This window comes from Vicugna pacos, chromosome 26 (genome assembly GCF_048564905.1).
Source record: "Vicugna pacos chromosome 26, VicPac4, whole genome shotgun sequence".
In the NCBI taxonomy this organism is placed as follows: domain Eukaryota; kingdom Metazoa; phylum Chordata; class Mammalia; order Artiodactyla; family Camelidae; genus Vicugna; species Vicugna pacos.
Genome location: NC_133012.1, coordinates 16245696 through 16267970, shown reverse-complemented (window position 1 = coordinate 16267970; position 22275 = coordinate 16245696). Strand labels below are relative to the sequence as shown.

At 61.5% G+C, this 22275-nt stretch overlaps 2 protein-coding genes across 2 annotated transcripts; one reads left to right on the top strand and one right to left on the bottom strand.

The window, feature by feature from the left end:
• Nucleotides 1-1071: 1071 nt before the first annotated feature.
• On the top strand, nt 1072-22038 carry LOC140689556 (uncharacterized). The gene is made up of 6 exons (XM_072950599.1): nt 1072-1250; nt 6261-6347; nt 6688-6807; nt 7241-7367; nt 20378-20892; nt 21415-22038. Exons 4-6 carry the CDS (start codon nt 7298-7300, stop codon nt 21781-21783), a joined length of 954 nt encoding a protein of 317 aa, XP_072806700.1. The 5' UTR covers nt 1072-1250; nt 6261-6347; nt 6688-6807; nt 7241-7297; the 3' UTR covers nt 21784-22038.
• LOC140689555 (uncharacterized) lies at nt 3876-6283 on the bottom strand. Its single transcript, XM_072950598.1, has 2 exons — nt 4954-6283; nt 3876-4316 (listed from the first exon to the last, which is right to left on the bottom strand). Exons 1-2 carry the CDS (start codon nt 6271-6273, stop codon nt 4143-4145), a joined length of 1494 nt encoding a protein of 497 aa, XP_072806699.1. The 5' UTR covers nt 6274-6283; the 3' UTR covers nt 3876-4142.
• Nucleotides 22039-22275: the final 237 nt, after the last annotated feature.

Sequence of the window (22275 nt, the reverse complement as noted above, 5' to 3'; positions counted from 1 at the left end):
GGCTCTTCTGGAGTGGCTAGATCAGCAGGAGCGGCAGGCGCTTCAGGAGTGGCTAGATCAGCAGGAATGGTGGGCTCTTCAGGAGCGGCTAGATCTGCAGGAGCGGCAGGTTCTTCAGGAGCGTCGGGCTCTTCAGTAGCTGCAGGCTGTTCAGGAGCGGCAAGATCAGCAGGAGCTGCAGGCTCTTCAGGAGTGGCAAGATCAGCAGGAGCGGCGGGCTCTTCAGGAGTAGCGGGCTCTTCAGGAGCGGCAAGATCAGCAGGAGCTGCAGGCTCTTCAGGAGTGGCAAGATCAGCAGGAGCTGCAGGCTCTTCAGGAGTGGCAAGATCAGCAGGAGCGGCAGGCTCTTCAGGAGCGGCTAGATCAGCAGGAGCGGCAGGTTCTTCAGGAGTGGCGGGCTCTTCAGGAGCGGCTAGAGCAGCAGGAGTGGCAGGATCTTCAGGAGTGGCAAGATCAGCAGGAGTGGCAGGCTCTTCAGGAGCTGCAGGCTGTTCAGGAGCGGCTAGATTAGCAGGAGCAGCGGGCTCTTCAGGAGTGGCTAGATCAGCAGGAATGGCAGGCGCTTCAGGAGCGGCTAGATCAGCAGGAACAGCAGGCTCTTCAGGATCGGCGGGCTCTTCAGGAGCGGCAGGCTCTTCAGGAGCGGCTAGATCAGCAGAAGCGGCAGGCTCTTCAGGAGCGGCTTGATCAGCAGGAATGGCGGGCTCTTCAGGAGCGGCTAGATCAGCAGGAGCGGCAGGTTCTTCAGGAGTGGCCGGCTCTTCAGGAGCGGCTAGAGCAGCAGGAGCAGCAGGCTCTTCAGGAGTGGCAAGATCAGCAGGAGCGGCAGGCTCTTCAGGAGCTGCAGGCTTTTCAGGAGCTGCAGGCTGTTCAGGAGCGGCTAGATGAGCAGGAGCAGCAGGCTCTTCAGGAGCAGCTAGATCAGCAGGAATGGCAGGCGCTTCAGGAGCGGCGGGCTCTTCAGGAGCTGCAGGCTGTTCAGGAGCGGCAAGATCAGTAGGAGCTGCAGGCTCTTCGGGAGTGGCAAGATCAGCAGGAGCGGCAGGCTCTTCATATGCAGCTGGAGCAGCAGGATCTTCATGTTCAGCAGGAGCAGCTGGAGGGTGTTCGCGGTCTCGTGCTGGACCCTGGTGGTCCTGTTTTTGTTTTCTGGCGTCTTCCCCTGCCTCTGCCTGCTCTGGACCTGTAACTGTTGGACGTGGAGAGAGCTTTAAGTCTAGTGGTTCTGCTCAGGCACAACCTGGAAAAAGGTACCCACATGCCTCCCTTTCCACGTGCCTTTTCAAGGACAGAAATCTTCCCAGAGCTTTGCAGGCAGCTCCCACTGAGCAAGTGCCCACAGGCACTTGTTCTGTGACTGAATTCTTCCAGACAGGTGGTCTGAGGCCAGTCTTTGCTCTGGTCCCAACTACAGACTTTGGGGATGCCTCCCTGTGTGGCCCAGCCCTCCGCCCTCCCTCACCTACACACCCACACCGGCCCCGCCCTTCTCACCTTTGGGCTCTGCTTCGGGGGGCTCCTGGTCCTCTACCTGAATCCCCAGGAGGTGGGCACGGTGCTCCAGGTCAGAGCCGGGGGTGCTGAGCTGCCCCTCAGCCCTGGGCAAGATCCTGGGGAGAGACCTGGGCGATGTCTGGGCAGGAGGCCGTGGTGGTGGGGAGCCCTTCATACCCAGACTCTTCTGGAGCCTGTGCTGGCCTTCCACAGTGTGGCACACCAGCCCCTCACTTGGAGAGGTGGCATGAGTGTCCTGGTTCCCCGGATCCTGCGGTGTCTGGCTCTGCAATGACAGTGACCGGCAGCCGGCCCGGTCCGGAGGTCTCAGAGCCCTGCCCGGCCAGGACCACTCCTGCTTCTGCCCCACTCGACCCTCTGCTGCCAGATCAGACTGGGACCTTGGTCATCTCAGTCACCCGGGAGGCAAGAGACACACCCTAGGGCATGGGCGCCACCTCGGGCAGCAGGGCCCTGCCCCGGTTCTCCACATCCCAGCCAGCCCACTTGGACCCAGGCTGGGGACGTGATCGGCCCCCCAGGCCTCTGACCCTTCCTCAGCCTGCTCTTGCTTGAGGCAGGACCCCCCCCCAACATGACTGCCCCACCGCCACCAGTCAGGAAGGGGCCGTGGGGCCACCCGGGTGGGGTCTGAGTGGTGACCCGGCCTGGGCGGGCCTGCCCTGGGCCTCCCTGTGTTACCTTTCGGTCCCTCTGGCCAAAAGGCCAGAGGCGCCTGGGGTGAGACCCGACCCACTGTCGGCACTGTTGGCAAAGGCCGTTGCTGCGGGCTTTCCGGGGGCCGCGACCTCGGGATCTTGGGATGCAACAAAACATGTCTGAGCTGAGCTGAGTTCACCAGCCAAGTCAGTTGAGAAGTGTCCTTCTCTACACAGCGGGTGCCTGGTGACCTGGGTCCCAAGTTCTGTTGGGCTCTGTTGCCAGGGAAGTGAGGTCACTTCCTGGGGTCCCCTTCCCCAAGCTTCCTCCTTACACAAAGCTCCCCAAGGGCCTCTCTGGGCTGCTGATGGCTCACTTCCCACCCCATGCCATGTCCACCCAGTGACACCAACTCGGCCCCTCCTATTGCCCTGGGGAGGCCTGGATGCAGCCAGGGTCACAGCTCTGACGACACAGCTGGGTTCAGACCCGGCTCCCCCGCCAGCAGTGCTGTCACCCTGGACAAGCCACCTGCTTCTCAGGGTCTCCCCAATCCCCCATTGGCCCAGTGGGGATCATTCAGGACCCTGCTTCCTAGGAAAGCCATCATGTCTCTAGAACCACAAACACCTACTGCACCTGTCACCTCTGCGGGCTGGCATCACAGGGAGCTCATGCACAGACTCAGCAAAGGAAGGGCCCCACAGAGGGCTTGTGGGGAGCAGGGCACACCCCACACAGGCCGGGGTCTGCCCTGGGATCTGGGGAAAGTCACCCTCCTTGCCGCCTGCTTCCCAGCTCCCTGTCGGCGGGTTGAAATTAAACACAACTCTGATATCGTCCATTCTGGCATGCGACCTCCTAGGTCGTTCTGTCATGTCAGATTCAGGCCCAGTGCCCCATCTAGGCCTCTAGGGTGCGCTGCCCCACAGTGGCTCCCTGCTTTTTTTTTGCCTTCTGGTCACACATCCTTGTGTGATTCCCACACAGTCCCCTGCAGGTTGGATGGATACTGGGACCGGGTTCTGCCAAATTGGGGGCAGGTGCAGGCAAGGAAAGGCCCAGGAGTGTGCAGGCACAGGAGTGTTCAGGCCCATTAGTGTGCAGGCCCAGGCCAGGGCAGGCCCAGGTGTGTACAAGTCCAGGAGTGTGCAGGTCCAGGAGTGTACAGGCCGAAGAGAGGGCATGCCCAGGAGTGTGCAGGCCCAGGAGTGTGCAGGCCCAGGAGTGTGCAGGTCAAGGAGAGGGCGGGTCTAATTGGGGGCGGCCCAGGCGAGGAAAGGCCCAGGAACGTACAGGCCCAGGAGTGTGCAGACGAGGGATTGTGCGGGCCCAGGAGAAGGCAGGCCCAAGAGTGTGCAGACACAGAAGTCAGCAGGCCCTGGAGTGTGCAGGCCTAGTAGTGTGCAGACAGAGGAGTGTGCAGGCCCAGGAGGGTGCATTTCCAGGAGTGTGCAGGCCCATTATTGTGCAGGCCCAAGAGTGTACAGGTCCAGGAGTGTGCAGGCCCAGGGGTGTGCAGACATAGGAGTGTGTAGTCCCAGGAGTGTGCCGGCACAGGTGGGAACAGGCCTAGGAGTGTGCAGGCACAAGTGGGAGTAGGCCCAGGAGTGTGCCGGCACAGGAGGGAGCAGGCCCAGGAGTGTGCAGGCCAAGGAGAGTGTAGGCCCAGGAGAGGGCAGGCCCAGGAGTGTGCAGGCCCAGGAGTGTGCAGCCCCAGGTGTGTGCAGACAGAAGCTTGTCCAGGGCCAGGAGAGTGCAGGCCCAGGGCAGGTCAGTCCCAGGAGTGTACTGTCCCAGGAGTATCCAAGGCCAGGAGTGTGCAGAGACAGGAGTGTGCAGGCCCAGGAGTGAACAGGCCCAGATTCGTGCAGGCCCAGGTGTGTGTAGGCCCTGGAGTGTGCAGCCCCAGAGGTCTGCAGACACAAGACGGAACAGGCCTAGGAGTGTGCAGGCCAAAGAGTGTGCAGACCTGGGACTGTGCAGTCTCAGGGGTGTGCAAACACGGGGTAGAGCAGGTACTCGAGTGTACTGGCCCAGGAGTGTAGAGGCCCAGGTGTGTGCAGGCTCTGGGATGTGCAGGCCCAGGAGTGTGCAGGCCTAGGAGTGTGCAGACAGAGGAGTGTGCAGGCCCAGGATGGTACATTTCCAGGAGTGTGCAGGCCCATTAGTGGGCAGGCCCAGGAGTGTACAAGTCCAGGAGTGTGCAGGCCCAGGAGTATGCATCACAGTAGTGTGCAGACCCAGAGGTGTGCCGGCACAGGTTGGAACAGGCCTATGAGTGTGCAGGCACGGGAGGAAGAAGGCCCAAGAGTGTGCAGGCCAAGGAGAGTGCAGTCCCAGGAGTGTGCAGTCCCAGGAGTGTGCAGGCCCAAGAGTGTGCAGGTCCAGGAGAGGGCCAGCCGAATTGGGGGCAGGCCCAGGCACGGAAAGGCCCAGGAGCGTGCAGGCCCCAGGAGTGTGCAGACGAGGGATTGTTCGGTCCCAGTAGAAGGCAGGCCCTGGAGGGTAGAGGGCCAGATGTGTGCAGGGCCTGTAGTGTTCAGGCCCAGGTGTGTGCAGGACAGGTGAGGGCCGTCACAGGAGAGGGCAGGGCCAAATGGGGCAGGCCCAGGAGTGTGCAGACAGAGGAGTGTGCAGGCCCAGGAGTGTGCATTCCCAGGAGTGTCAGGCCTATTAGTGTGCAGGCCCAGGCCAGGGCAGGCCCAGGAGTGTACAAGTCCAGGAGTGTGCAGGCTCTAGGGTGTGCCGACCCAGTAGTGTGCAGACACAATACGGAACAGGCCAAGGAGTGTGCAGGCCAAAGAGTGTGCAGACCCAGGACTGTACAGGCCCAGGAATGTGCAGACACGGGAGGGAGCAGGCACACGAGTGTACTGGCACAGGAGTGTTCAGCCCAGGTGTGTGCAGGCTCTGGGTTGTGCAGGCCCAGGAGTGTGCAGACAGAGGAGTGTGCTGGCCCAGGAGGGTACAGTCCCAGGAGTGTGCAGGCCCATTAGTATTCAGGCCCAGGCCAGGGCTGGCCCAGGAGTGTACAGGCCCAGGAGCGTACGGGCCCAGGTGTGTCAGGCACAGGAGTGTGCAGGCGCACAAGTGTGCAGTCCCAGAAGTGTGATGGCACAGGAGGGAGCAGGCCCAGAAGTGTGCAGATCCAGGACTGTGCAGGCGTAGGATAGGTGAGGCCCAGGAGTGTGCAGACAAGAGGAGTGTGCAGGCCGAGGAGCGTGCAGGCCCAGGTGTGTCAGGCACAGGGGTGTGCAGGCGCACAAGTGTGCAGTCCCAGAAGGGTGATGGCACAGGAGGGAGCAGGTCCAGAAGTGTGCAGATCCAGGACTGTGCAGGCGTACGATAGGTCAGGCCCAGGAGTGTGCAGCTCCAGGAGAGTGCCGGCCGAACTGGGGCAGGCCCAGGAGAGAGAAGGCCCAGGGTTGTACAGGCCCAGGAGTATGCAGTCACAAGAGTGAGCAGATACAGGAGTGTACAGGCCAAAGTTCGTGCAGGCCCAGGTGTGCGCAGGTCCAGGAGCGTGCAGGCCCAGAAGTGTGCAGATACAATACGGAACGGGCCCGGGAGTGTACAGGCCCAGGTTCCTGCAGGCCCAGGTGTGCGTAGGTCCAGGAGTGCGCAGGTCCAGGAGTGTGCAGGCCCAGTTGTGTGCAGGCCCAGGATTGTGCAGGCCCTGTCGACCCTGGAGGGCAGGATGCCGTGACCAGAGGAGGCGCTCTGTAGGACTGGGGGCGGAGGGCGGGAGAGCAGGCGGTTGGAGAGTCGGTGGTGAGGGCTGGAAAGGGGCAGAGCTGCACCAACCAGGTGTGCGGACCTGAGGGCGTGAGGCTGGGCGGCCTGCCGAGGGTGTTCCTGCAGCAGTGCTGGCCCTGGGTGAGGATGTGGTGGGACCAGGGCTGAGCCAGCGGGGCAGAAGGAGGAGGAGCGGGGAGGAGGGCGCCAGAGGGTGCACAGTGGACCGGTCACTGGGCATCTGCAGGTTTGGAGGCGCTCTGCTGTGTGGGGCTCCAGGCCTCCCTGGGTCTGGGGACGTGGGTGTGATGTGACTCGGAAGGAGGCCGGGTGCGCTTCGGACAGCACCCGCCATCTCTCCCACCCAGGCCCAGTGCTCATGGTCGTGTTGCAGCCTCAGTTTTCCGTCCACTGTCCCAGCAACCCGTTGGTGGTATTCTGAGCAGAGGCAGAGGGTGAGAGTCCTGACTTGGCTTTCCTTCCCTGTGTTTCCAAGTCCACACTCATTCCGCAAGTCGCACGACAGGCCAAGAAATCGGGAGACGCGGTGTCGGGGTAAAGAATAGTGAGTTGATTTGGAAAGCCAGCTGACCGAGAAGATGGCAGGCTAATGTCCTGGAGAGCCACCTTCTCCGAGTGAGAATTCAGGCTCCTTTTACGCTAAAAAGGAGAGGGCTTGTGGGTGGTTGGTGCAAAGTCCTTGGTGCAGGAATTCTTTGTTTTTGCAGTTGTGGGTCAGCTCATGGGGCCCCTGTAAAACCTCTAACAAAACAAATGTTACTTTCTGTTCTGCAGCTGCTTGTGTGTATGGGAGAGCAAAAGAGGTTTTATCCTGAAGGCTGAGAGCCTTGAGAACAGGCTCTTCTGTCAATTTCAGGCTGAAGGCAACATTGATTTCCAAAAGGTGCAGAGCTGGTAAGACAGCCTGGAAAACAGCAGAGGGTTAAAGGAAAAAGAACAGATCTAATAGGCAGTCAGATCTGGTCTTTTCTATTACACCTGCTGCCCCAGCAGGGCTGGCCTCAGGGAGGAAGGGCGCCCCCCCCAGCCCCCGAGAGCCGCCTGCAGGGGGTGGGGAAGGCAGGGAGGGGGTCTGCCGTGCTGGGGAGGTAAACTAGACATGGCTGATACATGGACAGTGAGTGCAAAGTTAGAAAACCTCTGGGTTTTCCCTCTTTAGGGAGGGAGAGGGAGGCTCAGCATAGGTCCTTGAGCTTCCGCGAGAGAAGTGGCTCTCAGCCCAGGTCGGCTGCGGGCGCCTCTGGGGTTGTCACACCTGAGGGGCCCTCTGTGGACGGGTCCTGTGTTCTTGGCACTGACGTGGATTTTCCTCCTCCTCTTCCCCAAGGGGCGGTAGTGGCTCCGGGGGCAGCTTCCAGCCGATCACGGCCATCCTGCTGTCCTCATGCACGCTGGCCCTGCACGCCCGGCAGCTGGACGTCAGGCTGCAGCTGGACTACGTCTCCGCCTCGCAGGTAAGAGGAGCCCCGCTGCTTCCCTGGGGACCGGCAAGGGGGTCCCTCGGGAGGGGTTTCGGTTGGGGGCTCCTGGCTAGACGCCACAGCCGTGTGAGTGGCACCGTTGGGGTGAAGGAGGCTGGTGCCAGGGACAGGGCAGGTCCAGGAGTATGCAGGCCCAGGAGTGTGCGGGCCCAGGAGTGTGGAGACACTGGAGAGGGCCGGCCCAGGAGTGTGCAGGGACAGATGTGAGCAGACCCTGGAGTGTGCAGGTCCATGAGAGGGTCGGGCGAAGTGGGGGCTGGCCCGGGATAGGGCATGGCCAGGGGTGTGCAGGCCCAGAGTGTGCTTGCCCAGGGTTATGCAGACACAGGACTGTGCAGGTGCAGGAGTGTGTAGGCCCAGGAGATTGCTGGCACAGGTGGGAACAGGCCTAGGAGTGTGCAGGCATAGGTGGGAGGAGGCCCAGGAGTGTGCAGGCCCAGTAGTGTGCAGGCCCAGGAGTGTGCATACAGAGGAGTGTGCAGGCTCAGTAGGGTGCAGGCCCAGGCCAGGGCAGGCCTAGGAGAGTACAGGCCCAGGAGTGTGCATGTCCAGGAGTGTGCAGACACCAGAGTGTGCAGAGACAGAAGTGTGCAGGCCCAGGAGTGTACAGGCTCAGGCCTGAGCAGTCCCAGGAGTGTGCAGAGAGTGGAGGGTGCAGGCCCAGGCCATGGCAAGCCCAGGAGTGTGCAGTCCCAGGAGTGTGCCGGCACACGTGGCAACAGGCCTAGGAGTGTGCAGGCATAGGTGGGAGCAGGCCCAGGAGTGTGCAACCCAGGAGTGTGCAGAACCAGGTAGGGGAGGCCTAAGGGTGTTCAGGCGCAGGAGGGAACAGGCCAGGAGTGTGCAGGCCAAGGAGAGTGCAGGGCCAAGAGAGGGCAGGCCCAGGTGTGTGCATGCCTAGGAGTGTTCAGGCACAGGAGGGAGGAGGCACACGAGTGTGCAGACGCAGGAGTGGGCAGACACAGGATTCAGCAGGCCCAGTAGTGTGCAGGTCCAGGAGTGTGCAAGCCCAGGAGTGTGCAGGCCAAGGAGAGTGCAGGTCCAGGAGAGGGCGGGCTGAACTGGGGGCAGGCCCAGGCGAGGAAAAGCCCAGGAGCGTGCGGCCCAGGAGTGTGCAGACGAGGGATTGTGCGGGCTCAGGAGAAGGCAGGCCCAAGAGTGTGCAGACACAGGAGTCAGCAGGCCCTGGAGTGTGCTGGCCCAGGTGTGTGCAGGCCCAGGAGAGTGCAGACAGAGAGTGTGGAGTCCCAGTAGTGTGCAGGCCCAGTTGTGTGCAGGCCCAGGATTTGCAGGTCCTGGAGTGTGCAGGCCCAGAGGTGTGCAGACACAAGTCGAACAACCCCAGGAGTCTGCAGGCCAAGAAGTGTGCATAGCCAGGACTGTGCAGTCCCAGGAGTGTGCAGACACGGGGCGGAGCAGTCACACGAATGTACTGGCCCAGGAGTGTAGAGGCTAAAGTGTGTGCAGGCTCTGGGATGCGCAGGCCCAGGAGTGTGCAGGTCCAGGGGTGTGAAGGCCCAGGAGTGTGCAGACAGAGGAGAGTGCAGGCCCAGGAGCGTGCAGGCCCAGGCCACGGCAGGCCCAGGAGTGTAAAGGCCCAGGAGTATACAGAGCGAGGAGTGTGCAGTCCCCGGAGTGTGCAGAGACAGGGGTGTGCAGGCCCAGGAGACGGCAGGCCCATGAGTGTGCAGTTCCAGGAGTGTGCAGGCCTAGGAGAGGGCAGGACCTGCAGTGAAGAGGCCCAGGTTCGTGCAGGCCCAGGTATGTGCAGGCACTGTAGTGTGCAGGCCCAGAGGTGTGCAGACAGAAGTCGAACAGGCCTAGGAGTCTGCAGGCCAAGGAGTGTGCATAGCCAGGACTGTGCGGTCCCAAGAGTGTGCAGACACGGGGCGGAACAGGCACACGACTGTACTGGCCCAGGAGTGTAGAGGCCCAGGTGTGTGCAGGCTCTGGGATGCGCAGGCCCAGGAGTGTGCGGGTCCAGGTGTGTGAAGGCCCAGGAGTGTGCAGACAGAGGAGTGTGCAGATACAGGAATGTGCAGGCCCAGGTGTATGCAGTCTCAGGAGTGAGCAGATACAGGAATGTGCAGGCCCAGGTGTATGCAGTCTCAGGAGTGAGCAGATAAAGGAGTGTGCAGGCCCAGGTGTGTACAGGCCCAGGTTCCTGCAGCCCCAGGCGTGTGCAAACTCCAGAGTGTGCAGAGACAGGAGTGGGCAGGTCCAGGAGTATACAGGCCTAGGTGTGTTCAAGCCCAAGATTGTGCAGGTCCTGGAGTGTGCAGGCCAATGAGTGTGCAGTTCCAGGAGTTTGCAGGCCCAATAGTTTGCAGGCCCAGGCCAGAGAAGGCCCAGACCAGGGAAGGCCCACGAGTGTGCAGACAGAGGAGTGTGCAGGCCCAGGAGGGTGCATTCCTAGGTGTGTGTAGGCCCATTAGTGTTCAGGCCCAGGCCAGGGCAGGCCCAGGGGTGTGCAGGTCCAGGACTGTGCAGTGCCAGGAGTGTGTAGACACGGGGCGGAGCAGGCACATGAGAGTAGTGGCCCAGGAGTATAGAGGCCCAGGTGTGTTCAGGCTCTGGGATGCGCAGGCCCAGGAGTGTAGGGTCTAGGGTTGTGCATGCCCAGAAGTGTGCAGACAGAGGAGTGTGCAGGCCCAGGAGCGTGCAGGCCCAGGCCAGGTCAGGCCCAGGAGTGTACAACCCAGGAGTATACAGACCGAGGAGTGTGCAGACCCCGGAGTGTGCAAAGTCAGGTGTGTGCAGGCCCAGGAGTGTACAGGCCCACGTTCTTGCAGGCCCAGGCGTGTGCTAACACCACAGTGGGCAGAGACAGGAGTGTGCAGGCCCAGGAGTATACAGGCCCAGGTGTGTTCAAGCCCAAGGTTGTGCAGGTCCTGGAGTTTACAGGCCAATGAGTGTGCAGTTCCAGCAGTTTTCAGGCCCAGTAGTTTTCAGGCCCAAACCAGGGAAGACCCAGACCAGGGAAGGCACAGCAGTGTACAGGTCCAGGGGTGTACAGTCCCAGTAGTGTGCAGAACCAGGTGAGGGCAGGCCCCAGAGTGTGCAGGCCCAGGAGAGGGCAGGCCCTAGGGTGTCTAGGCGCAGGAATGGGGAGTCCTAGGACCGTGCACGCCATGCAGAGGGCAGGCCCATGAGTGTACATGGCCAGGAGTGTGCAGGCACAGGAGGGAGGAGGTACACGAGTGTGCAGGCCTAGGAGTGTGCAGGACTTGTGAGGGCCGTCACAGGAGAGGGCAGGGCAATTTGGGGCAGGCCCAGGAGTGTGCAGACAGAGGAGTGTGCAGGCCCAGGAGGGTGCAGTCCCTGGAGAGTGCAGGCCCATTAGTGTGCAGGCGCATGCCAGGGTACGCCCAGGAGTGTACAGGTCCAGGAGTGTGCAGGCCCAGGAATGTGTAGGCACAGGTGTGGGCAGGCCTAGGAAAGGGCAGGCCCAGGATTCAAGAGGCCCACGTTCGTGCAGGCCCAGGTGTGTGCAGGCCCTGGGGTGTGCAGGCCCACAGGTATGCAGACACAAGACGGAACAGGCCCATGAGTGTGCAAGCCAAGGTGTTGCAGACCCAGGAATGTGCAGTCCCAGGAGTTTGCAGACACGGGGGGGAGCAAGCACACGTGTGTACTGGCCCAGGTGTGTAGAGGCCCAGATCTGTGCATGCTCTGGGATGCGCAGGCCCAGGAGTGTGCAGATCCAGGGTTATGCAGGCCCAGGAGTGTGCAGACAGAGGAGTGTGCAGGCCCAGGGGGGTGCATTCCTAGGTGTGTGCAGCCCCATTAGTGTGCAGTCCCAGGCCAGGGCAGGCCCAGGTGTGTACAGGTACAGGAGTGTGCAGGCCCAGGTATGTATAGGCCCAGGAGTTTGCAGGCCCAGGCCAGGGAATGCCCAGACCAGGGAAGGCCCAGGAGTGTACAGGTCCAGGAGTGTGCAGGCCCAGGGGTGTGCAGGCCCAAAAGTGTGCAGGCGCAGAAGTGTGCAGTCCCAGGAATGTGCCAGCACAGGTGGGAACAGGGCTAGGAGTGTGCAGGCACAGGTGGGAGCAGGCCCAGGAGTATGCAGGCACAGGAGGGAGCAGGCCTAGGTTCGTGCAGGCCCTGGAGTGTGTAGACACCAGAGTGTGCAGAGATAGGAGTGTGCAGAGAAGGAGTGTGCAGGCCCAGGTGTGTTTAGGCCCAGTGCTGTGCAGGTCCAGCAGTGTGCAGGCCCAGGAGTGTGCAGATCCAGGAGGATAAAGGCCTATGTGTGTTCAGGCCCAATATTGTGCAGGTCGTGCCTTTGCAGGCCGATGAGTGTGCAGTTGCAGAAGTGTGCGGGCCCAGTAGTGTGCAGGCCCAGGCCAGGGAAGACCCAGTCCAGGGAAGGCCCAGGATGGTACAGGTCCAGGTGTGTGCAGGCCCAAGAGTGTGCAGACACAGGGGTCAGCAGGCCCAGGAGTGTGCAGGCCTAGGAGTGTGTAGGCCGAGGAGTGTGCAGACAGAGGAGTGTGCATGCCCAGGAGTGTGCAGGCCCAGGAGTGTACAGACAGAAGAGTGTGTAGGCCCAGGTGGGTGCATTCCTAGGTGTGTGCAGCCCCATTAGTGTGCAGGCCCAGGCCAGGGCAGGCCCAGGGGTGTTTAGGCCCAGGTTCGTGCCGGCCAAGGAGAGGGCAGGCCCAGGAGTGAACAGGCCCAGGTTCGTGCAGGCCCAGGTGTGTTCAGGCCCTGGAGTGCGCAGGCCGAGAGGTGTGAAGACACAAGACGGAACAGGCCCAGGAGTGTGCAGACAAGAGGAGTGTGCAGACAAGAGGAGTGTGCAGGCCGAGGAGCGTGCAGGCCCAGGTGTGTCAGGCACAGGAGTGTGCAGGCGCCCAATGTGCAGTTCCAGAAGGGTGATGGCACAGGAGGGAGCAGGTCCAGAAGTGTGCAGATCCAGGACTGTGCAGGCGTACGATAGGTCAGGCCCAGGAGTGTGCAGCTCCAGGAGAGTGCCAGCCGAACTGGGGGCAGGCCCAGGAGAGGGAAGGCCCCGGAGTGTGCAGACAGAGGAGTGTGCAGGCCCAGGAGTTTGCAGGCCCAGGAGAGGGCATGCCCAGGGGTGTGCAGGCCCAGGAGTGTGCAGCCCCAGGAGTGTGCAGACAGAAGAGTGTCCAGGGCCAGGATAGGGCAGGCCTAGGAGTGTACAGGCCCAGGAGTGTGCAGACACCAGAGTGTGCAGAGACAGAAGTGTGCAGGTCCAGGAGTGTACAGGCTCAGGGCTGTGCAGTCCCAGGAGTGTGCAGACAGAGGAGGGTGCAGGCCCAGGCCAGGGCAGGCCCAGGAGTGTGCAGTCCCAGGAGTGTGCCGGCACACGTGGGAACAGGCCTAGGAGTGTGCAGGCATAGGTGGGAGCAGGCCCAGGAGTGTGCAGGCACAGGAGGGAACAGGCCAGGAGTGTGCAGGCCAAGGAGAGTGCAGGGCCAAGAGAGGGCAGGCACAGGAGTGTGCAGGCCCAGGAGTGTGCAGTCCCAGGAGTGTGCCGGCACACGTGGGAACAGGCCTAGGAGGGTGCAGGCATAGGTGGGAGCAGGCCCAGGAGTGTGCAGGCACAGGAGAGTGCAGGGCCAAGAGAGGGCAGGCACAGGAGTGTGCAGGCCCAGGAGCGTACAGGCCCAGGATGGTGCAGGCTCAAGATTGTGCAGGTCCAGGAGTCTGCAGGCCCATGAGTGTGCAGTTCCAGGAGTGTGCAGGCTTAGGAGAGGGCAGGACCAGCAGTGAAGAGGCCCAGGTTCATGCGGGCCCAGGAGAAGACAGGCCCAAGAGTGTGCAGGCACAGGTGTCAGAGGGCCCTGGAGTGTGCCTGCCCAGGTGTGTGCAGGCCCAGGAGTGTGCAGACAGAGGAGTGTGCAGGCTGAGGAGTGTGCAGGCCCAGGCCACGGCAGGCCCAGGAGTGTACAGGCCCAGGAGTATACAGACCGAGGACTGTGCAGTCCCCGGAGTGTGCAGAGACAGGAGTGTGCAGGCCCAGGAGTGTGCAGGCCCAAGGGTGTGCAGGCCTAGGAGTGTGCAGATGAGGGATTGTGCAGGCCCAGGAGAAGGGAGGCTCAGGAGTGAGCAGGCCCAGCAGTGTGCAGGCCTGGGGGTGTGTAGGCCCAGGAGTGTACAGGCCCAGGATTGTGCAGGCTCAAGATTGTGCAGGTCTGGGAGTGTGCAGGCCAAGGGGTGTGCAGTTCCATGTGTGTGCAAACAGAGGAGTGTGCAGGACCAGTAGGGTGCAGGCCGAGGTGTGTACAGGACCAGGAGTGTTCAGGCCCATTAGTGTGCAGGACCAGGCCAGGGAAGACCCAGACCAGGGAAGGCCCAGGATTGTACAGGTCCAGGAGTGTGCAGGCCCAAGAGTGTGCAGCCCCAGGAGTGTGCAGACAGAAGAGTGTCCAGGGCCAGGATAAGGCAGGCCTAGGAGTGTACAGGCCCAGGAGTGTGCATGTCCAGGAGTGTGCAGACACCAGAGTGTGCAGAGACAGAAGTGTGCAGGTCCAGGAGTGTACAGGCTCAGGGCTGTGCAGTCCCAGGAGTGTGCAGACAGAGGAGGGTGCAGGCCCAGGCCAGGGCAGGCCCAGGAGTGTGCAGTCCCAGGAGTGTGCCGGCACAGGAGGGAACAGGCCAGGAGTGTGCAGGCCAAGGAGAGTGCAGGGCCAAGAGAGGGCAGGCACAGGAGTGTGCAGGCCCAGGAGCGTACAGGCCCAGGATTGTGCAGGCTCAAGATTGTTCAGGTCCAGGAGTGTGCAGGCCCATGAGTGTACAGTTCCAGGAGTGTGCAGGCCTAGGAGAGGGCAGGACCAGCAGTGAAGAGGCCCAGGTTCGTGCAGGCCCAGGTATGTGCAGGCCCTGTAGTGTGCAGGCCCAGAGGTGTGCAGACAGAAGTCGAACAGGCCTAGGAGTCTGCAGGCCAAGGAGTGTGCATAGCCAGGACTGTGCGGTCCCAAGAGTGTGCAGACACGGGGCGGAACAGGCACATGACTGTACTGGCCCAGGAGTGTAGAGGCCCAGGTGTGTGCAGGCCATGGGATGCGCAGGCCCCGGAGTGTGCAGGTCCAGGGGTGTCAAGGCGCAGGGGTGTGCAGACAGAGGAGTGAGCAGGCCCAAGCGTGTGCACGTCAAAGAGAGGGCGGGCCTAATAGGTGGTGGCCCAGGCGAGGAAAGGACCAGGAGAATGCAGGCTCAGGAGTCGGCAGGCCCAGGAGTGTGCAGGCCCATGAGTGTGCATTCCTAGGTGGGTGTAGCACCATTAGTGTGCAGGCCCAGGCCAGGGCATGCCCAGGAGTGTACAGGTCCAGGAGTGTTCAGGCCCAGGAGTGTACAGGCCCAGGAGTTTGCAGGCCCAGGTGTATGCAGTCTCAGAAGTGAGCAGATACAGGAGTGTGCAGGCCCAGGTGTGTACAGGCCAAAGTTCGTGCAGGCCCAGGCGTGTGCAAACACCAGAGTGTGCAAGACAGGAGTGTGCAGGTCCAGGAGTATACAGGCCTAGGTGTGTTCAAGCCCAAGATTGTGCAGGTCCTGGAGTGTGCAGGCCAATGAGTGTGCAGTTCCAGGAGTTTGCAGGCCCAGTAGTTTGCAGGCCCAGGCCAGGGAAGGCCCAGACCAGGGAAGGCCCACGAGTGTGCAGACAGAGGAGTGTGCAGGCCCAGGAGGGTGCATTCCTAGGTGTGTGTAGGCCCATTAGTGTGCAGGCCCAGGCCAGGGCAGGCCCAGGAGTGTGCAGGTCCAGGACTGTGCAGTGCCAGGAGTGTGTAGACACGGGGCGGAGCAGGCACATGAGAGTAGTGGCCCAGGAGTATAGAGGCCCAGGTGTGTTCAGGCTCTGGGATGCGCAGGCCCAGGAGTGTAGGGTCTAGGGTTGTGCATGCCCAGAAGTGTGCAGACAGAGGAGTGTGCAGGCCCAGGAGCGTGCAGGCCCAGGCCAGGTCAGGCCCAGGAGTGTACAACCCAGGAGTATACAGACCGAGGAGTGTGCAGACCCCGGAGTGTGCAGACTCAGGTGTGTGCAGGCCCAGGAGTGTACAGGCCCACGTTCGTGCAGGCCCAGGCGTGTGCAAACACCACAGTGTGCAGAGACAGGAGTGTGCAGGCCCAGGAGTATACAGGCCCAGGTGTGTTCAAGCCCAAGATTGTGCAGGTCCTGGAGTTTGCAGGCCAATGAGTGTGCAGTTCCAGCAGTTTTCAGGCCCAGTAGTTTTCAGGCCCAGGCCAGGGAAGGCCCAGACCAGGGAAGGCACAGCAGTGTACAGGTCCAGGGGTGTACAGTCCCAGTAGTGTGCAGAACCAGGTGAGGGCAGGCCCCAGAGTGTGCAGGCCCAGGAGAGGGCAGGCCCAAGGGTGTCCAGGCGCAGGAATGGGGAGTCCTAGGACCGTGCACGCCATGCAGAGGGCAGGCCCATGAGTGTACATGGCCAGGAGTGTGCAGGCACAGGAGGGAGGAGGTACACGAGTGTGCAGGCCTAGGAGTGTGCAGGACTTGTGAGGGCCGTCACAGGAGAGGGCAGGGCAATTTGGGGCAGGCCCAGGAGTGTGCAGACAGAGGAGTGTGCAGGCCCAGGAGGGTGCAGTCCCTGGAGAGTGCAGGCCCATTTGTGTGCAGGCCCATGCCAGGGCACGCCCAGGAGTGTACAGGTCCAGGAGTGTGCAGGCCCAGGAATGTGTAGGCACAGGAGTGGGCAGGCCTAGGAAAGGGCAGGCCCAGGATTCAAGAGGCCCAGGTTCGTGCAGGCCCAGGTGTGTGCAGGCCCTGGAGTGTGCAGGCCCAGAGGTATGCAGACACAAGACGGAACAGGCCCATGAGTGTGCAGGCCAAGGTGTGTGCAGACCCAGGAATGTGCAGTCCCAGGAGTTTGCAGACACGGGGGGGAGCAAGCACACGTGTGTACTGGCCCAGGTGTGTAGAGGCCCCGATCTGTGCAGGCTCTGGGTTGTGCAGGCCCAGGAGTGTGAAGATGCAGGGGTATGCAGGCCCAGGAGTGTGCAGACAGAGGTGTGTGCAGGACCAGGAGCGTGCAGGCCAAGGCCACGGCAGGCCCATGAGTGTACAGGCCCAGGAGTATACAGACCGAGGAGTGTGCAGACCCCGGAGTGTGCAGAGACAGGAGTGTGCAGGCCCAGGAGTGTGCAGGCCCAAGTGTGTGCAGGTCCAGGAGAGGTCGGGCCGAACTGGGGGCAGGCCCAGGTGAGGAAAGGCCCAGGAGCGTGCAGGCCCAGGAGTGTGAAGACACCAGAGTGTGCAGTTCCATGGGTGTGCTGGCCCAGGAGTGTGCAGACAGAGGAGTGTGCAGGCCCAGGTGTGTACAGGCCCAGGAGTATACAGACCGAGGGGTGTGCAGAACCCGGAGTGTGCAGAGACAGGAGTGTGCAGGCCCAGGAGTATACAGGCCCAGTACTCTGCAGGCCCAGGAATGTCCAGGCCCAGGAGTGTGCAGATGAGGGATTGTGCGGGCCCAGGAGAAGGCAGGCCCAGAAATGTGCAGGCCCAGCAGGGTGCAGGCCCAAGTATGTGCAGGCTCATGATTGTGCAGCTCCAGGTGGGTGCAGGCCAATGAGTGTGCAGTTCCAGGAGTGTGAATGCCTAGGAGAGGGCAGGCACGGCTGTCAAGAGTCCCAGGTTCGTGCAGGCCCAGGTTTGTGCAGGCCCAGCAGTGTGCAGGCCCAGGAATGTGCAGGCTCAAGTGGGAAGTGTTTGTTGGGCCTGAGCAACTGTCCCCTGTCCTCCACCTCTGTCCCTGCCTGGCTGCACCTCTGCAGCTGCTCTCCTGCTCTCCTGGCCTCTTAGCTCTGTATCCCTCTCCCTCTCATGGTAGTCTTCTCTGCGTTTGCCTGCCTCTGGACAGATGGCCCAAGTCAGGACCCATGGGGGCTAGGGTGGAGGGGACTGGGGACTGGGTGGGGGAATTCAGAGAGCTGTCCTGTCCCCTGTGGTCCTCATTTGCACATCCATGTACTGGGCTGAGGAGGAACTCCATGCCCCAGGACACGCCCTAACTTCACAGGTCGTGGAGTACGGCCTGGATGCCTGGGGAACCGGCCTGGTGGGCGAGGACAGGGCAGGAATGGACAGGGGCGGACCCACTGCCTCTGCTGCCTCACCTGCTGGGCTGGGGAGAGCTCTGCCCAGGAAGCAGGAAGGCCTAGCAGGATGCGGGCCTCTCCCAGGGCCCTCATCCCGGCCGACTGAGGCCCCGTGGGCCAGAGAGGCCATAGCCTGCAGGCTGGGGCGCCAGGGTGGGAAGGAGGCTGGGAGCCCCCTGACCGTGTGCCCTGTCTCCTGGGTGGCCAAGGCTGCCTGGCTGCCGTACATTTGCTCAGTTTATCAGGTAATGAGATGAAAGTGAGGCTTCCAGACAGAGGGGGCGTTGAGCCGGGGGAGAATGGCTGCTTCCTTCTGGGCCTGGAGGGGCAGCCCACCCCCCAGCCTTGCCCACTCCTCTGCTGCCCCCTCACAGCCCACCCAGCCCAGGAGCCCTGTGGCCACCCAGCAGAGGGGGTCCTGCGAGCCTCTGCCGAGCACTGTGGGCCCCAGGAGTCCTTGCGAACAGTCCCCCATTGCGGTTACGCTAGTCTGAATGACATTCGTTAGGTGTCAGCTGTGAGTGGGACGCACGTTAACGGCACAGCAATGATAACAGAAGTAGCAGTCACCACTCGCTGAGTGTCCCTCCGTGGTGGTTGCGCGGCCAAGCTCAGGTGGCGGTCTGGGACCAGGAACAGGGCTCGTCTGTGATAAGGGCCAGGCACCCTGTGTCAGGACCCGAGGTCAGTCTGTGATGAAATTCAAGGCTCAGTGTGTGACCAGGGTCATGTCTAGGTCTGAGGGTCAGCCTGTCCTCTGAGCCGGTGGCCCCCTGCCTGGCCTCTCCACCCCCTCCTCCCACCACGTCCTCACCACCTGGGTCACCAAGGTAACCAGCCTTGAAATAATGGGTGTTTCAGCAGCTGAGGCCTAACTTGAATTTATCCTGAAAGACTCGGTTCTGCAGCAGTTGCCAGGGAAACTAAGGGGCATCCTGTCTCTCCCACCCACTGCCAGTTTCCACGTCAGTCAGGCTTCCACTTGACACCTGAGCTGGGGCAGCAAAGGGGGGTGGGCAGAACGTGCCCACCCTGGCCCTGCTACCAGTCCTGTCTCCTGGACCCCAGGCCTCTGTGCTTTTGTCTCAGTGTGATGGGATGGGATGGGATGGCTCAGCAGGGGAGCCCACTGAGGTATATATAGAGTGCCAGGCGGGAGGCCCTGGGGTCGGTTTTGGCAGGCAGGCTTAGTCTGGGGCCAGCGAGCGGAGCACTTGGAATCTGATCCTGGATTTGATCCCAGCTCCTCTCCTTGTCAGCCTGGTGGCTAACTTGGTGTCTGTCTGCATCTGTCAAATGGGTGTGGTCATGGGGCTGTTGAGGTCATCCGAGCAAAGTGGTAGTGATGAAGGCCCCCTGGGCAGCCTCGGCTGTCATATCTTCAGAGCTGCTCCCCTGCCCTGTGCCGAGGGCATGGAGGCATTCCTGGGGCTCCCTGCCTTCCCCCGGGCTCTGGTCTGCTTCCCATCTCCTCCACCCTGGCCCCCAGGGTCTTTCCACAACATTCCCAGTTCAGAGTGAAGTCCTGTTTGTGCAGTATCCTTGAGACCCTGGCTTCACCTGTCTTCTGAGACTTGGGCCTCCACACCATCTCCAGGGCAGACCTTCCTCTTTGAGCCTCAGTTGTCTCTGCTGTAGGCGGGTGAACGTTTGGTTCCTGGGTGGACTGAGACTCAAGGCTTCTGTGTACTGAGGTTACCAGCACAGAGCAGGCGCAGGGGGTAGTCAGGACTCCCTTGCCCAGGTTTATACCCAGAGAGCCAACCTTGGGGAGAGCAATCTTCCTTGAAGATTGTGGGGCCCAGTCCAACTCAGCCTCCTCCCCAATTGGGGAAGCAGGGCGTCGCTTCAGGTGGGCAGGCTCAAGTCTTCCCATCTGAACAATGAGAGCAGAGAGGTCTCCCTTGTGGGATCACAAGGCATCGTGCCCAGACCCAGGACGTGGCTCAAAACCAGGTCCCTCGGCCCCCGCATAGTCAGGATTCATGCAGAACTCAGCCCTGCCCCTGCCCTGCGGCCCTCCCTGGCAAGTCCTCCCTGGGCCTCTGCTGCACAGCTGGGAGCTCAGGGGTCAAGCACGGTGCACGCCCACTCCCGTAAGGTTGCAGCCACCCCTCCTACCCATCCCTTGTCTGGCAGAGGGGCTCTGCCTCTGGGTTCAGGGGAAAGTGGGACCCATGGGAGGGTGGGCTCTGTGAGAGGAGAAGTTTCTGCTAGGGCGTGGGGGGTGTGATATTCTCAGTTGCCACATCACTCAGCAGGGAGAAGGAGCCCCGCCTTCCAAATTGGGGGAGTTAGGGGTGTCCCTTTCTAGCGTCCGGTTCATTCACCAGGCCCCCCTTGATGGTCAGTTCCCAACACAGGCACGGGGACCGCTGGGAGGGGACTCTGCACATCTCTAGCCGCCCTCCCCGGAACAGAGCACCTGGACACTGAACCTGCTGCCCATCAATACAGTGGGTTCCCTGGGATCAACTCTGATCCCAGCAACGTGCCCACACCTGTCATCTCCCACCATTTCAGGCATCAGTCCGTCCTCAGATGAGGGGTTTGAGGCCGTGGTGGGATGTACTTCACGGGCATAAATAGCATAAAACTACATGGTAGTGATGGTCGGACAGCATGGGAATGCACTTAATGTTCCTGAAATGCAGTTTAAAAGGGAAAAAATCTGTATTTTATTAAAGGAAGTGGGAAATGGAAAATTATAGAATGCCATAAATGATGTAAAACAAATAAACTAAACTAAAGAAGAAGAAAACAAAAGCAAATTCAGGGGTAGGGAAGTCAACTTCGGGTAGGGGAGGGGATACATGTTGGGATTTTGGAGAAGGTGTAGGAGGGGGCAGAGGGGGCTCAGCCCTAAGGGGTGATGATGCCCGAAATGGTTCTCCACTGCCCAGCGGCGCAGGTGCAGGTGCAGGATCTGCAGGCTTTTCAGGAGCAGCAAGATCAGCAGGAGCGGCAGGCTCTTCAGGAGCGGCTAGATCAGCAGGAACGGCAGGTTCTTCAGGAGCGGCGGGCTCTTCAGGAGCGGCAAGATCAGCAGGAGCTGCAGGCTCTTCAGGGGTGGCAAGATCAGCAGGAGCGGCAGGCTCTTCAGGAGCTTCAGGCTCTTCAGGAGCGGCTAGATCAGCAGGACCGGCGGGCTCTTCAGGAGCGGCGGGCTCTTCAGGAGCGGCTAGATCAGCAGGAGCAGCGGGCTCTTCAGGAGCGGCTAGAGCAGCAGGAGCGGCAGGCTCTTCAGGAGCTGCAGGCTTTTCAAGAGCTGCAGGCTGTTCTGGAGCGGCTAGATGATCAGGAGCAGCGGGCTCTTCTGGAGTGGCTAGATCAGCAGGAGCGGCAGGCGCTTCAGGAGCGGCTAGATCAGCAGGAATGGCGGGCTCTTCAGGAGCGGCTAGATCTGCAGGAGCGGCAGGTTCTTCAGGAGCGTCGGGCTCTTCAGTAGCTGCAGGCTGTTCAGGAGCGGCAAGATCAGTAGGAGCTGCAGGCTCTTCAGGAGTGGCAAGATCAGCAGGAGCGGCGGGCTCTTCAGGAGTAGCGGGCTCTTCAGGAGCGGCAAGATCAGCAGGAGCTGCAGGCTCTTCAGGAGTGGCAAGATCAGCAGGAGCTGCAGGGTCTTCAGGAGTGGCAAGATCAGCAGGAGCGGCAGGCTCTTCAGGAGCGGCTAGATCAGCAGGAGCGGCAGGTTCTTCAGGAGTGGCGGGCTCTTCAGGAGCGGCTAGAGCAGCAGGAGCGGCAGGCTCTTCAGGAGTGGCAAGATCAGCAGGAGCGGCAGGCTCTTCAGGAGCTGCAGGCTGTTCAGGAGCGGCTAGATTAGCAGGAGCAGCGGGCTCTTCAGGAGTGGCTAGATCAGCAGGAATGGCAGGCGCTTCAGGAGTGGCTAGATCAGCAGGAACAGCAGGCTCTTCAGGATCGGCGGGCTCTTCAGGAGCGGCAGGCTCTTCAGGAGCGGCTAGATCAGCAGAAGCGGCAGGCTCTTCAGGAGCGGCTTGATCAGCAGGAATGGCGGGCTCTTCAGGAGCGGCTAGATCAGCAGGAGCGGCAGGTTCTTCAGGAGTGGCGGGCTCTTCAGGAGCGGCTAGAGCAGCAGGAGCAGCAGGCTCTTCAGGAGTGGCAAGATCAGCAGGAGCGGCAGGCTCTTCAGGAGCTGCAGGCTTTTCAGGAGCTGCAGGCTGTTCAGGAGCGGCTAGATGAGCAGGAGCAGCAGGCTCTTCAGGAGCAGCTAGATCAGCAGGAATGGCAGGCGCTTCAGGAGCGGCGGGCTCTTCAGGAGCTGCAGGCTGTTCAGGAGCGGCAAGATCAGTAGGAGCTGCAGGCTCTTCGGGAGTGGCAAGATCAGCAGGAGCGGCAGGCTCTTCATATGCAGCTGGAGCAGCAGGATCTTCATGTTCAGCAGGAGCAGCTGGAGGGTGTTCGCGGTCTCGTGCTGGACCCTGGTGGTCCTGTTTTTGTTTTCTGGCGTCTTCCCCTGCCTCTGCCTGCTCTGGACCTGTAACTGTTGGACGTGGAGAGAGCTTTAAGTCTAGTGGTTCTGCTCAGGCACAACCTGGAAAAAGGTACCCACATGCCTCCCTTTCCACGTGCCTTTTCAAGGACAGAAATCTTCCCAGAGCTTTGCAGGCAGCTCCCACTGAGCAAGTGCCCACAGGCACTTGTTCTGTGACTGAATTCTTCCAGACAGGTGGTCTGAGGCCAGTCTTTGCTCTGGTCCCAACTACAGACTTTGGGGATGCCTCCCTGTGTGGCCCAGCCCTCCGCCCTCCCTCACCTACACACCCACACCGGCCCCGCCCTTCTC

Bases quoted from the DNA above. Each gene is read 5' to 3' on its own strand.
- LOC140689555 (XM_072950598.1), bottom strand. From the start codon at position 6,273: ATGAGCACTGGGCCTGGGTGGGAGAGATGGCGGGTGCTGTCCGAAGCG. The intron at 4,317-4,953 runs CTGCACACTCCT...CCACTAATGGGC, and splicing joins GGGTCTGCACACTCTTTGGC to CTGCACACTCCTGGAAATGT.
- LOC140689556 (XM_072950599.1), top strand. From the start codon at position 7,298: ATGCACGCTGGCCCTGCACGCCCGGCAGCTGGACGTCAGGCTGCAGCT. The intron at 7,368-20,377 runs GTAAGAGGAGCC...TCCACTGCCCAG, and splicing joins ACTACGTCTCCGCCTCGCAG to CGGCGCAGGTGCAGGTGCAG. The intron at 20,893-21,414 runs GTTCTTCAGGAG...CAGGAGCGGCAG, and splicing joins TAGATCTGCAGGAGCGGCAG to GCTCTTCAGGAGCGGCTAGA.